This window comes from Pteropus alecto, unplaced genomic scaffold (genome assembly GCF_000325575.1).
Source record: "Pteropus alecto unplaced genomic scaffold, ASM32557v1 scaffold1001, whole genome shotgun sequence".
Classification (NCBI taxonomy): Eukaryota; Metazoa; Chordata; class Mammalia; order Chiroptera; family Pteropodidae; genus Pteropus; species Pteropus alecto.
This window is the reverse complement of record NW_006431443.1, coordinates 179846-193789: the sequence shown is the minus strand read 5'-3', so window position 1 is coordinate 193789 and position 13944 is coordinate 179846. Positions and strand designations below refer to the sequence as shown.

The 13944-nt window shown below is 42.5% G+C and overlaps 2 protein-coding genes across 2 annotated transcripts in view; both read left to right on the top strand.

The window, feature by feature from the left end:
* STIM1 (stromal interaction molecule 1) overlaps positions 1 to 3369 on the top strand; it is an 88287-nt gene extending 84918 nt beyond the window's left edge. Inside the window, exon 12 of the mRNA XM_015597839.1 lies at positions 1481 to 3369. Within this exon, the coding sequence (XP_015453325.1) occupies positions 1481 to 1997 (517 nt within the window). The 3' untranslated portion in view covers positions 1998 to 3369. The remainder of the gene's footprint in view (positions 1 to 1480) is intronic.
* Positions 3370 to 4619: 1250 nt separating this feature from the next.
* The window catches only part of RRM1 (ribonucleotide reductase catalytic subunit M1), a 37492-nt gene continuing 28167 nt past the window's right edge, over positions 4620 to 13944 (top strand). The window contains exons 1-2 of the mRNA XM_006905823.3: positions 4620 to 4899; positions 11659 to 11747. Coding sequence (XP_006905885.1) covers positions 4881 to 4899; positions 11659 to 11747 — 108 coding nt within the window. The 5' untranslated portion in view covers positions 4620 to 4880. The remainder of the gene's footprint in view (positions 4900 to 11658; positions 11748 to 13944) is intronic.

Below are 13944 nucleotides of genomic sequence, written 5' to 3'. Positions count from 1 at the left end.
TTCCCTTTGGCTTCCTGACTTGGATGTTTAAGCATTTCCCTTAGCCCTCTCCTCTGCCTCTATGGTGGGTTTTCAAGCCTCTGAGAAAGCAGAAGGAAGGTTATTGGATTGGCAGGGGACTCCCATATCCACCCTTTTGTCTGCAGAGACAGGAAGGGTAGCATCTGGAATTGGTTCATGGCCTTCTTAGGAGTAGCCAGCCCCTAAAAGGGTCTCAACTTTCTGGACTAGCCTCTGTGTGTGCATGTCCAGCGTGCAGTGCCATGTCCCCATAACTCAGCCTTGCAAAGAAGCCTTTTGTGACTAGCCCACATATGAGTCTTCTAGCTTGCCTGGCCTTATCATCTTCATTCCCACAATACTTTCTACATTTCCAAGTGCTTTGCCAACATCATTTGATCTTCCAAAGAGTCTTGCAAGATAATTGAATTGGCCCAAATTGAGGACCAGCAAGGTTAGATGACTTGTCCAAGCCTCAGGCAGAGATTCTAATCTAATTAGACCTCATGACTTCTAGTATACAGCTCTTCTGAACAACTGCTCCTTAAAGGACAACATCCTGTCTTTCTAGCACCTCCCTCCATTCACCCTGTCAGCAGAGCTCTGAAAAAGACCCCACCCTTCCTGCTGCCAGCTGACTTTGGTTTGAACTCTGGAACACTTTTCTGCAACCCCCTTTGAATCTTGTAAAACGTTTGAAAGAGGCAGAATCCTGGCCTTTTGGGGTGAGTAAGGGATTGTTTGCAAGGCTGTTTTAACCATCTCCTCCCCAGCCTGGGTCAGGCCCACTTACTGCATGTGCCCTGTTTCTTGGGGCCTGGCCCAGACTGGCTCTGTCCAAGGGTGTGACAGGAGTAAGTGGGGAAGAAAGGCATGGAAGATGGTGACTCAGAGCAAGATGTGGGTTTTATGTTAGCTTGAAGTTGAGTCTTAAGAAATGTAGCCAGCTCTGGGAAGGCAGAGAAGTTATTGAGGAGGATGCCCATGGGATTGAAGCCTATGGTTGCCCTAGTTTAGGGCCTGGTCATTCATCAGGGTGGGGCCCAGCTGTTAGAAAGCCCTTTGCCTGACAGATGATAATAAAATAACATTTGTTTTTGCTTCTTCTTGTCTGTCTCTTCTATCCCCATCACTCTTCCCTTTTTACATTTTTTTCTCCCCCTGGTTGTTTTTTCTACCTGCTTCTCCTTTTGCTTTTCTTCCTCCCCAATTTTATTCTCTTTCCCCTCTTCTCCAATCTATCCCCATTTCCTATTCCTGCCTCCTTTCTCATCCTGTACTGATGGCCTACTCATCTTCCTTCTGTTTCTCATTCTACTCTTTCCTACCTGCCTGTTCATCCTATTTTATTTCTCCTGTACCTTTCTCCATCCCCATTTTCCTATCCTGCCCTGTCTTCTCATGTTGTCCTTCTCTCCTTTCAACTTCCTCCCTGTTCCCCCTTCCTGTGTGTGTCCCTTTCTTCCTCTCTGTTTTGCAGGGATTTGACCCATTCCGATTCGGAGTCCTCCCTCCACATGAGTGATCGCCAGCGTATGGCCCCCAAGCCTCCTCAGATGGTCCGTGCTGCAGATGAGGCTCTCAATACCATGACTTCCAATGGCAGCCACCGGCTGATTGAGGGGGTCCACTCAGGACCTCTGGTGGAGAAACTGCCCGACAGCCCTGCCCTGGCTAAGAAGGCCCTACTGGCGCTGAACCATGGGCTAGACAAGGCCCACAGCCTGATGGAGCTGAGCCCCTCAGCCCCACCTGGTGGTTCTCCATCTTTGGATTCTTCCCGTTCTCACAGCCCCAGTTCCCCAGACCCAGACACGCCATCTCCAGTTGGGGACAGCCGAGTCCTACAGGCCGGCCGAAATACACGCATTCCCCACCTGGCTGGCAAGAAGGCCGTGGCTGAGGAGGATAATGGCTCCATTGGTGAGGAAACAGACTCCAGCCCAGGCCGGAAGAAGTTTCCCCTCAAAATCTTTAAGAAGCCTCTTAAGAAGTAGGCAGGATGAGGATGGCAGTGGTGGGACAACTTGTCCTTCCCTGGTCTTCTGCCTCCTTTTCCCTGCCTTTCAAGATACCTGGGCCCTAGAGTGGGGCATGGGAGGGGTTTGCCCAGTGGCCTGGGCACTGTACATACCTGCCCCCCTCATCCTTGGGTCCTTCAACATTATTTATTAACTGACCACCATGGCCTGCCTGCCCTGCCTCCCTCCCAACCACGGGCTGCTGCTGTCACTCCCTCTCCACTTCAGTGCATGTCTTAGTTGCTGTCCCCTCAGCTACCAGCTCAACCTTTGGGGTCCAGCTTCTGTCTCTGCTATCCCAGTTTTGAGGTTTGGTTTCTTGTTTTTTCTCTGTCTTCTGCTTTCAGGCTCCTCCCTCCTACCACTCCCCAACTTCCCCTAGCTGCTACCGGGGAAGATGGGAGGAGTAACCTCTGACACCTGTGCCTCAGATATTTTCCACCCCACCTATAGATGATAGTTCCATTTGTCCCAAACTGGGTCCTAGGGCCTAATATTTGAGCTTTGTTCTTTGGGAGTGTGGTGGTCCAGAGGAAATCTTGGCCTGGAGCCACTCAGGCCTCCAGGGGGGTCCATGGGGGAATGAGAACAAATCACGTAAGAGTTTTAAAGAGAGGCCAGGCTAGGGGATACATTTGGAGAGAATTCTCTTAGTTAACTGAGTAGATGCCAGAGTTGTGGGTTACAAGGCAGTCACCTTTTCTCTCTTCCCTCTCCCATACCTGTCTCTCTCTTATCCCTGTTCCCTCACACTGCAGGAGGGTTTTTATATAAGAGGTGCTGCCCAAATGCTCCCCAAGCATCATTACTCTTGAAGCTTAGGACACTCTGCTCCCCTGGACATGGGAGCCTGTCACCATACAGGGTTCTAATGGGACCCTGGAGCTGTTGGGCAGGATGTTGTTGCATTTGAACCAAAAGACAGTTTAAAATTGTAAAAAAAAAAAAAAAAAAAATCCCCTGAATTTCCCAAGTGCCTGCACCACATACACCCCTTGTCAGACCGTTTTTATGTTATTGCATAGCCTGGGCCAGAGGCTCATAACAGGGAAGGGGGTGGTTAAGGAAGATGGTATAGGTGAAGGTGGCTGTGTGACCACTTCCCCCACCCTTCCCACCCTCTAGACAACTCTCTACCCTTTTTTGCTATGGCTGTAAAATACTTTTCCTTTACCCCACTCCCTGACATGCCTTTACTTGGGCCTGGGGTGGAGGCACCTGGGGTTGGTCTTAGGAGGTGGGGCTAGGCTGCAGACTGCCTTGTACCCCCTGGACACCCTTACATGGGTTTTTCTGTGTTATTTCATAAGACTATTTGAAGTCCAATAAAGCATGTAGGAGATTTTAACCCTTGCTGGCTTTGACTCTCATTGTGTTCTCTGTGGCACAGCAGACAGTATAAAGAAGAGACTGGGAAAATGAAACTAATACACATATGCAAAAGCTCTCTGGGTAAGAGTTACCACACGAAATACAGGATGCCTAATTAAATCTGAATTTCAGATAAACAATAACTTTTTTAGTATAATTATGTCCCATGCAATACTTGGGACACATTATTTTTATTTGTAAATCTGGCAACACTATCTCTGGGCCATCTTGACCTACCTATCCTATAACTTCACTTATGACCTATGACTTTTAAAATTCACGGGGAGATTGGCCCGCCTCTGGGGGGTACATACTGCCAAAGAATTGTCTTGCAAGTTAAGACTTCCCCCTTTATCATAAGACTATAAATAAGAACTTACTTTATCCTTAAAAAAAAAAAAAGTCTTAGGGAGGGGATGCCACATGGGATTTCATAAAAATCAGTGTAGCATAAATCGGAAGCTTCTAACATTAGCCGTGTATTACATCTCATTTATTCTTGCTCCCCACATTCAGTCACCTAGCCGTATTTTACTTCCGTAAGGCCTTATTGCTGATCATATCTGCCACCATCCACTGGAGAACTCTAAAAGAAAGTGAGTTTTGGCCTTGTCCTTCTCAAAACTTCCAGGGCTCCCATTTCCGTCAGGATAAAATACAAACGCCCTTGAACTATCAAGGCTCTTTTCCAACCCGCCTGAGTGCTAGGCTTTCTGCTGACCCAAGAGCCCTGGGGCTCCGGCTGCCTCTGCGTATGGATCCCAGGCTAGACCCACATCGGAGCGCAGTCTCACGTTATTATAATGTACCTTGGCAAGACAAGAAAAAGTGTTTCGGATGGCTGGGTTTTAGTTCTTACTTCGAAAACATGAACCGTCTTGACCTCTGCAGAGGCGAGCGGCCGAGAAGGGCGGGGGCGGGGCCGGGTCTGGCCCGCTCAGCGAGCCACATCCGGCCCAGGGCCCCGCTTTGGCTTTGCCCACTCCCAACATGGCGGCGAGAGAGCAGCGTTCCTGCCCGGCTAGCTCACACTCAATGCGGCCGTGGGAGAGGGGTGGTCTCCTGAACCTTGCCCATACTTAATATGGCCGCGGGAGAGCAGACTTCCCGTTGGGCATGCCCACATCCAACACCGCCGCGAAAGGCGCGATCTCCCGGGCCCTGCCCATACTCCGCACAGCGCTAATGGGCGAATCCGACTTTCCGCTATGCTAGTCCTGCCCACCCGTTGGGGCGCTGGCGGCGTTGAGTAACGTCATTGGTGCTCTGTCGGACCGCTTTTGCGTCCCGGGTGGCGGGAGCCGGAACGGGTTTCAGATTGTCCCGCTTCTTCTCGGCGGTGAAAAGTGCTCTCCGACCCAACTCCACTCGCTGCACTTGAGCAGCCCCTGGAGCCCGAAACCTGCGCACCCAGGCACCTCGATCCAGCCGGCGCCTCAGTGCTGCAGCCTGGTGGCGAATCCCTTAGTGCCTCAGCCCTTAGCCGCGATGCATGTGATCAAGCGAGGTGAGAGGCAGGGGAAGGGACGGCGGGGTGGAGAGGAGCGGGTAAGGGAACGCGGCCGCCGCCGCCTGAGCAGTTAACCGCGCCCACCCGCCTCTGCCGCTTCCCGCCCTGCCCGCCGCGGCTTCCCGCCTTGTCAGCCTGCTCTGCCTGCTGGCTTCCTTCTGTCCTCCTCCCATCCCCACCCCCACCCTGGCCTGGCCTTCAGTCTGCGCCCCCTTCGCCTTGTCATCCTGCCGCGTTTCCAAAGAGTAAAGGAACTACCCCTTCATCGAGTAATTCCTGAGCACTTCCCAGGCGGTATTTTCCCCATGAGCCCCTGAGGTGTGATTATCAACTCTACTTCACAGATGGAAAAAAGAAGCCCAGAGAGAGGTTGAGTGACTATTGCGAAGTCACTCGGTTAGTTGATGGTGAGGTCAGGGTTCGAACCCATGGCCAACACGAGTTTTATTTGAAAACTGTGAGGTTGGTGACTTGTTCTAGGCCCTGCAGCGGGGTAGAGGGTTAGAAAAAAAGGGTCTCTGTACCCTAAAAGGGCACCTTTCAGCTTCCAGATCTTATTTTGTGGAATGAGAAGTGGGGTGAAAAAAAAAACAGATCTCAGACACAGACATCTTCCTGGAGTTTGCCCTTTGTTGGACACGTGTTGCCATTTGTCCCAGGAGTAGTTCCAGAGTTTGGGACAGTGACTAACTGTCCTAACCCGTCTTGGGAAGACATACTAAATCTGACTAGGGTGGCCAAGACATCTTCTGACAAGATGGGGACCCGGAAGAACCAGGGACTTGGATTCTTCCTCAACAGTTAATTCCCATTAGACTTGCTAAGCACCTCCTTTTGCCAGCCTTTTTCTTGGCTGTGTGAAATTATGAGAGGAGACAAGCCTCCGCTTTGGGGAAGGGTTTAATCAGGTTGGAAAAACAAGATCAAAACGGAGTTTTAACAGAACAATCTGAGACAGGTAGGAACATGTCTAGTCGAATCCACTTGCCTGTGTTAAAGCAGTAAAGTCATTTCAAAATTATAGGCGCTTAGTAAATACTGGTTGACTGACTGGATATTTGTTTTATCCACTAGGCTGTGCATTTCAAAGATGGGATTTTATGCCCACAAGTAACACTGGACCTGCTGTGACTAAATGCTCCAAGAATGAATGAGTGTAATTATTTAAAAATATAATTATGAGCGCTGTGGGTAGGCAGGTAGTTGATTTGGTTGTGGCCAGGTGGTTTAACTATAGCTAAGAGAACATAATTTGATCCAGATGATTTTTTAGAATCTTTCAGTGTAGCATTCAACAAGGCTTGTTAATATACAAAACTATACTTAAATTTATTTATTTTAGTTATTTCAAAAAATTTTACTTTTGATTTCTAATGTGCTCAGGGTCCCCCCCCCCCCAATATGTTTGGTATGCCAGTTGCAGACTAACTTCTGAAGTTTTTGTTAATTTTATTGTAATTATTCAAGAGGGCAACTGGTTGTCAACTAGTAAGTTTGCCCTGAGAATACTCACTGGGGGCACTTGTGGCTGCAGCATTTACTCTGAGATAACTTGTAGATTACAGTCCTAACCTTACCGCCAAAGTTTGCCATGAAATATCTCCCTTTTATTATTATTTTTGCATCACTCTAGTATATTGATAGTCTTTGGAAACAAATGACGTAATTTTATTTACAGCATTCTGTTTCGAGTAGTAGTATTTATTTCCATTTACAAAATGTAGTAATTTTCGATTGCTGAACATGTCAAATCCTAGAAAATGTAGTGTTCCTACGCATGATATTAACATCATTTCTGAACAGTTGTTAGCCAAGGATTTGTTTGATGAATCCTATTTACATATACATTTCTGTTATATTAGGATTAGAGACAAGTTCTGTTTAGAAATAACTCCAAGAACAGTTTTTATATTTTATTTTCACACTGAAAACCAGTCAGATTTGCTTCAGCCTCAGAAATTGTGTTTATGTAAATTTAAATTAACGCTGGCAGTGAGCTGCACTTTTTTTTTCTAAATGGGAAATGGGTTAAGGAGACCAAGGTTAAATAAAAGTTAACCATTGGAATAAATGCAGTGAAGCTGACTGAGTTGTAAAGTGTGCTTTGGAATTTAGTAGTATATATAGTGTTTTCAAAATTTTGGATTATAACCCACAATGGAAATTATATTTTACACCATCATCACAGTACACATGCATGTATATGTATGTATATACATAAAACAAACACGTTTGCAAAATAACACCTTCTACACTCCGATAATCTCTTTTCCAGATTTTTTTCTCTATCTCTCCCTTGCTTTTCTCTCCCTCCCTCATCCTCCCTCACACAAATCTATAGATACTGTGCTGGGCACTGAGATTACAGTGGTGAGTAGACACGTGGTTCCTGCTCTCAGATATCTTGGATTAATGTTTCCCATTTAAAGAAAGCTCTGAAACCTAATTAGACTGCTCAGCCAACAGAGTTGAAATTTAAAATGACTAGGAAATGAAGCAGACAACATCTGTCGTGGACATCTAACCCAAGATTCTGGACTAGGCCTATATAATTTATACCTTCATTTTCCCTTTTTTCCTTACTTTAATTCCTTCCTATCTCACAAATAATACCAGAGGCCAAGCACTCACTATAATAATTATTATTTCCCTTTTGCTTTTATTTCTGTCTGGGAAGATAACGTTAGGCATTATCTTTAAACCTAGTTTACAGGTCAAAATGTGTAACTGCTTACACACAGTCAAGGGTATTTACTACCTGGCGACGTCAAACCCAGTAAAAGTACTAGATTTAGAAAAATACTTTTTTGAGGACAGGTATTATAATATATAAATAAACACGTAATTAGACAGTTATCAAAAACCTTAGAGGAAATTGCTGAAGCTACCTCCAAAACAGTACCCAACAAGGGAAAAACCTTTAAATTCCCTTGCACAAGTTTATTAGACAATAGAATTGCTCTTGACCATATCCTAGCTAAACAAGGTGGGGTTTATTCTGTTGTTAATAGCTTTTGTTGTACCTAGGTAAAATACCTCTGACGAAATAGATACTGATGGAACTAGATAAAATCTGGGCACAAGCCAAATGATTAAATGCAGTGCCCACTGACACCCCATGATTCTTTAATACTTTCAGCTGACTGTCCCCTCAGGTGTTGTTTCCTGGTTCAGATCTATTCTGGACTTAGTATTTTGTTTATTATAGGAATTTTTACTGTTAAAAAACTTTGTCTTGGATAGCTTGATGTTATAAAGACACCATCTGATAATGGTTGCTCAGTGTTTTGAGATGATCACTAAGTCCTATGAGACTTAATAGGAGAAACCTCAAGAACTGCGGAATCTGGAAGTCGTTTGCCCTTAAATATCACAGTAAACATTTCCTCTGTTCTGGTGTTCTTGTTGCTCCAATGTGGTTTAAGGCTCCTAAGAAAAAAGAACTTTTCCCTCCTACGTGGGACAGGACCAACCAGGAATGAGCTTTCCTGGCAACGAGGGACTAAAAATACATTTATCTATCTGGTGACATTGGTTAACGAAATCTAGTAAGTTTCAGCTATAACTTTAACAGTAAGGCATATATATTTACGCTGTGTGTTCACCTCCTATAGTTAGATTTCTTTCTGTCACCACATATTTGACCCCCTTTTCCCCATCTACTTCCCTGCTCCCCACTTCCCCCTGCCCTCTGATAACCACGTCTATTGTCCATGACTTTCTCTTTGTTTGTCCTGTTCAATTTGTTGCTTTTAGGTTTATATCCCATATATAAGTGATATCATGTGATTTTCAACTTTTTCTGTCTGACTTATTTCACTTAGCATGATTATCTTGAGGTCCATCCAGGTTGTCACAAATGGCAGTATTTCATCTCTTCTTATGGCTGAGTAATCTTCCATTGTATATATGTACCACAGCTTCTTTAGCCAATCATCTATCATAGGCCACTTTGGTTGCTTCCATGTCCTGGCCACTGAATAATGCTGCTATGAACATCGGTGTGCAAATATCTTTTCAGATATGGGTTTTCAAGTCTTTTGGGTAAATACCCAGTAGAGGGATTGCTGGATCACATGGTAGATCAATTCTTAGTTTTTTTGAGGAACCTCCATACTGTTTTCCATAGTGGCTGTACCAATTTGCAGTCCCACCAGCAGTGCATGAGGGTTCCTTTTTCTCTGCATCCTCTCCAGCATTTGTTATTACTTGTCCTGTTGATTATAGCTATTCTAACAGGTGTGAGATGGTATCTCATTGTGATTTTGATTGGCATTTCCCTTATAGCTAGCGATGCTGAGCATCTTTCCAAATATTTGTTGGCTATTCATATGTCCTCTAGCCAATAATACTTTTAATAACTGACCAGTGTTGCTTTCCGGTTTGGAGCTTCTGTTTCGGAGATTCTGTTTAGGAGATTCCATGTCGGAGATTCCGCTTCAGTGAGTCCATCGGAGATTCCGCTTTGTTGATTCCGTTTTGGAGATTCTGCTTGGATGATTCCATTTCGGAGATTCCGTTTCGGAGATTCTGCTTCGTCGGTTCCGTTTCAGAGATTCCGTTTTGCAGATTCTGCTGATGATTCTGCTTGGACAATTCCGATTCGGAGATTCCTTTTCAGCAGTGTGGGAACACTATTTGGGATTCTGCCTGAATCTTCCATAATGGCTATTCTTTTGGGTCTCAAATAAATATTTATTGCCTCTTGTTTTGGCCTTTTATTTTTAGGTCAATAGACTGATTACGTTACGTGGGTTACCTAAAGTTAAAGCTATGTAGTGGCTGGATATATCCACTATTGCTGATAGGAGTAAATAAAGGTTGAAGAAGATACCATTTGAAATTAAACTAAGAATAATAGGACTTTTTGTTAGGAAGGACAAAGAGGAGTATGATTGAAGTCCAAAATCATAAAAGGACTAACTAGATAAGGTCCAAGTATTTGCATATCCTCCGAATATTAAAACTAAAAGGTTGTCTCTAGAAGATTGTCTTGAATTACAAATAGAAGTACTTTTTTATATGGTGTGAAGTAAATTCAAAATCAGTAATTACCCTAGGAGAGTATATAAGCCAACTTTATCATGAAGGTTGTTAGAATGGAGACAGGTTGATAAGTCATGTAGTGTTCAATAAATATTTGAGGTCCTGCTATGTGCTAGGCCTTGGTCCTTGGTCAGGGCACTGGGGAATATGTGCAAATAAAATGTAAATAAAACTTGCAAAAATGTTTTTCTCTTTTGCAAATTCTAGTGGATGCGTGAAAAGAATCACATGATAATGTTCCCCCTTATCTGTGGTTTTCACTTCCATGATTTCAGTTGCCTGCAGTCAATCCATGGTCCAAAAATGTTAAATGGGAAATTCCAGAAATAATATGTTTTATTAAATTGTGTGCTTTTCTGTGTAATGTGATGAAATCTTGTGCCATCTGGTTCCATCCTGCTCAAGATATGAATCATGTCTTTGGCATATCTGCTGTATATGCTGCCCAGCTGTCTTGGTTATCAGATCGACTGTTGAGGTATCACAGTGCTTGTGTTCAAATAACCTTTATTTTACTTAATCATGGCACCAAACCAACAAGAGAATTGATGTTGGTGATTCAGATATGCCAAAGAGAAACTAAAGTGCTTCCTTTAAGTGAAAAGGTGAAAGTTCTTGGTTTAAGTAGAGGAAAAAAAATTCTATACTGAGATTGCCAGGATCTATGGTAAAAATGAATCTCTGTGAAATTGTGGAGAAGGAAAAAAATTCGTGCTAGTTTTGTTGTCGCACCTCAGACTGCAAAAGTTATGGCCATAGTACATGATAAGTGCTTAGTTAAGATGGAAAAGGCATTACATTTGTGGATGGAAGACATGAACAGAAAACATTCTGATCAATGCAGTATGTTGCTCCAGAAAGCACTAAGCTTTTTTGAAGACTTCAGCGAGGGAGCCCGTGAAATGAGTGGCACCAAGCCATTTATTGCAATTAAGGATTGAGCCCAGGTTCAAGAATAGGTTTGAACTGAAAAATATAAAGATTACTTGAGAAGCTGTGTCTGCTGATTGAAGAAGCTGCTGTCACATTTCCCTCAAAGTTGCAGAAATTGATAAATGAGAAAAATATGCATGTATAGGAAAAAACATATAGGATTTGGTAATATCTGTGGTTTCAGGCATTCACTGGGGCTCTTGGAATGTATCCCCCATGGATAAGGGGGAACTACTGTAAAATATATGGTATGTCAGATGATGCTATGGAGGAAAAGCATAGAAGGAGGAGGGGATAAGAAGAGGAAGGCTATTTTGGGGTCATTGCAATTTAAAATAGGATGATCAGCGAAAGCCTCATTGAGAAGATGACATTGAACAAAGACCTAAAATAGGTGTAGATAGCAAGGAGGCTAGGGTTGCCAAGGTAGAGTAAATGAGGAAGGAGAGAGAGGAGATGAAGTTGGGAAAAGGGGCAGATAGGAGAGGTTGTCTAGAAGTCTGGATTATTATAATGATTTTGACTTTGATTCTGAAGGATCTGATCATCCACTATTGGGAATTTTGAAGGGGAGAAGAGAAGATTTTCGGAATAGAATCCATACTTTTTGAAGATACAAAAATAATATTTTGATGAAACTACTGGATGTCTGCATCTTTTATCTATGAAATATCATTTCACGTTGGGCAATTTAAAAATTCATGTGTCGATTACATTTGATTCTTTGACATTGCTATCTTAATAAGTGATAATGAATTTTATGGTTTGATTCTTCAGATGGCCGCCAAGAACGGGTCATGTTTGACAAAATTACATCTCGAATCCAGAAACTTTGTTATGGACTCAATATGGACTTTGTTGATCCTGTAAGTAAATATGGTTTATATCTTGGGTTCCTTGCTTTATGTGACTATTTTTACTTGTATCTTATCTCTGGCCCTTCCCTTACTTAACATATTTTGGTTTGGTATTCTGCTTATGGCCTTGGATATAAAATGTGAATTCATTGCTTAAAACCTTTTTTCTAAATTTTGGTTCTGTGCTGTGAGTTCTTACTTTTCAGAAAACTAAAAAGTGAGCAAAGAGGAAAACCTGACATTGATATTTCATGTTAGAGACTTTCTTGAATAAATTATTTTATTCATAAGTGAAAAAATGTATGGTAAAGCTTGTTTTAGAATTGTGGTCATTTGAGTAGAAACCGATTTGAAATTTGCTTTTTGTTATCTATGTAGGTGAATACATTTAAGTAATATAAAGTAGATTTCATGAGCAACATTTAAATTAAGGAGAACAGACCATTCATAAGCCAGTTGCTCTGCTTTCTCATTTCCTATAAATCCTCTACTCTAGACCCTCATCATCCCTTATCTAGACCGTTGTCTATAATGGTCTCAAAAGTAACCTTCCTCTTATCTTGCCCTCTTCACATGCATCTTCCACTTGGCATCTAAAATGATCATCCTAAAATGGGAGTATCTTAAGAACCTTTTTTCCAAACCCATCCATATTGCCCTAGCCTTATTTAGGTATTCTACCTGTACTGCTGTAGCACTTGTGCTGGCCTCATAGCATTAAATTAACCACATAATGTGGAAAGTAATTACAAGCCTGTCCTCCCCTAGTATTGAGGGCGGGCTATATCTTATTCTTGGGATGTCTACAATGTTTGGCACATATATAGATACTTGATAAATAGTGAATTGGCCAAAATGATCAAAAGAAAATAATTTTATACAACTTTAAAATATGCTTATTACAAATTCTCTTTTACATTAAAACAGTAGAATGTTAAGTTGGAATGAACCTGCTAGATCATCCTATTTCATCTTCCTTGTAGACAAGGAAGGTCCAAAGAGAGAAGGGAAGTGACTTGTACAAGTTAGTGGGAGTGTTGGGAGAAAAACCTAGGTCTCTTGACTTTCAGATGTTCTGCCTCAGCTGATACTATATTTCAAAGTACAAGGATACTATATAACAGACTCAAGCTTTCTAGGGTAGATTCAGCTGAAAAAGTCTGTGTGCTATTAGATCTGGCACAGTTAACACACAGATTTTATCCTGAGTTTTGATTACTTGCCATGTAGCACCAGAAACAATTTAGAACAGGGGTCCCCAACCCCCAGGCCACGGACTGGTACTAGTCTGTGGCCTATTAGGAACCAGGCCACACAGAAGGAGATGAGCGGCAGGGGAGCAAGCAAAACTTCATCTGTATTTGCAGCGACACCCCAGTGCTAGCTTCATTGCCTCAGCTTCACCTCAGATCATCAGGCATTAGATTCTCATAGGAGCACTTGTACCAAAAAGGTTGGGGACCACTGATTTAGAAGACTTTACTGTTCTTTTATTGAACATAATTTATCTGCTAGATCTGAGAAGAAAGTGATCAGGAACAATTTGGTCTTAGGTAAAATGTAATTAGAATAGATTGTAGACTGGTAATTACACTTTTTTTGAGGGGGGCATGTTTTGGTCAACTGGGCAATACTTTTATTTTCTGTTGGATTAAGCTTTTTTTTAAAGATTCAGTAAACACAAATCACAACTTAGTATTTGTTTTCCTTAAAAATGTGTGGTAATAACTTGTACATTGTATATTTTTAAAAGGGGAACCTCTTACAACATGGTCTTGAAAACAGTGAAATTCAGTGAGGTTGAGTGGGATGTGAAGCCAGACTAGCCAATAACCTTGAGCAAGTCCGAGTAACCTGATCTCAGGTTCCTCATGTAAAATGGTGATAGTAATCATGTCCATCTCACAAGGTGATTGTAAAATGTCAGAGAAGATTATGAAAGTTGAGACACTTTGTAATTCGTGAAGTACTAAAGAAAGAGTAGTCATTAAATTATTTGATGAATCAGCCCCAAACTTAATTTATACGTTCGTCTCTAATTGGAATGATTGAAGTTTGATTTATTTGCTTCCCTTTACTTGTCCTTAAGTAGAAGGACAAGTAAAAATTAGGAAAAAATGGGTAATTATGTAGCTGGAACCCTGATCACATAGGGATAATTTGAATGAAAGATGAGGAAATCCTTATAGAATCATTTTTTTTTTTT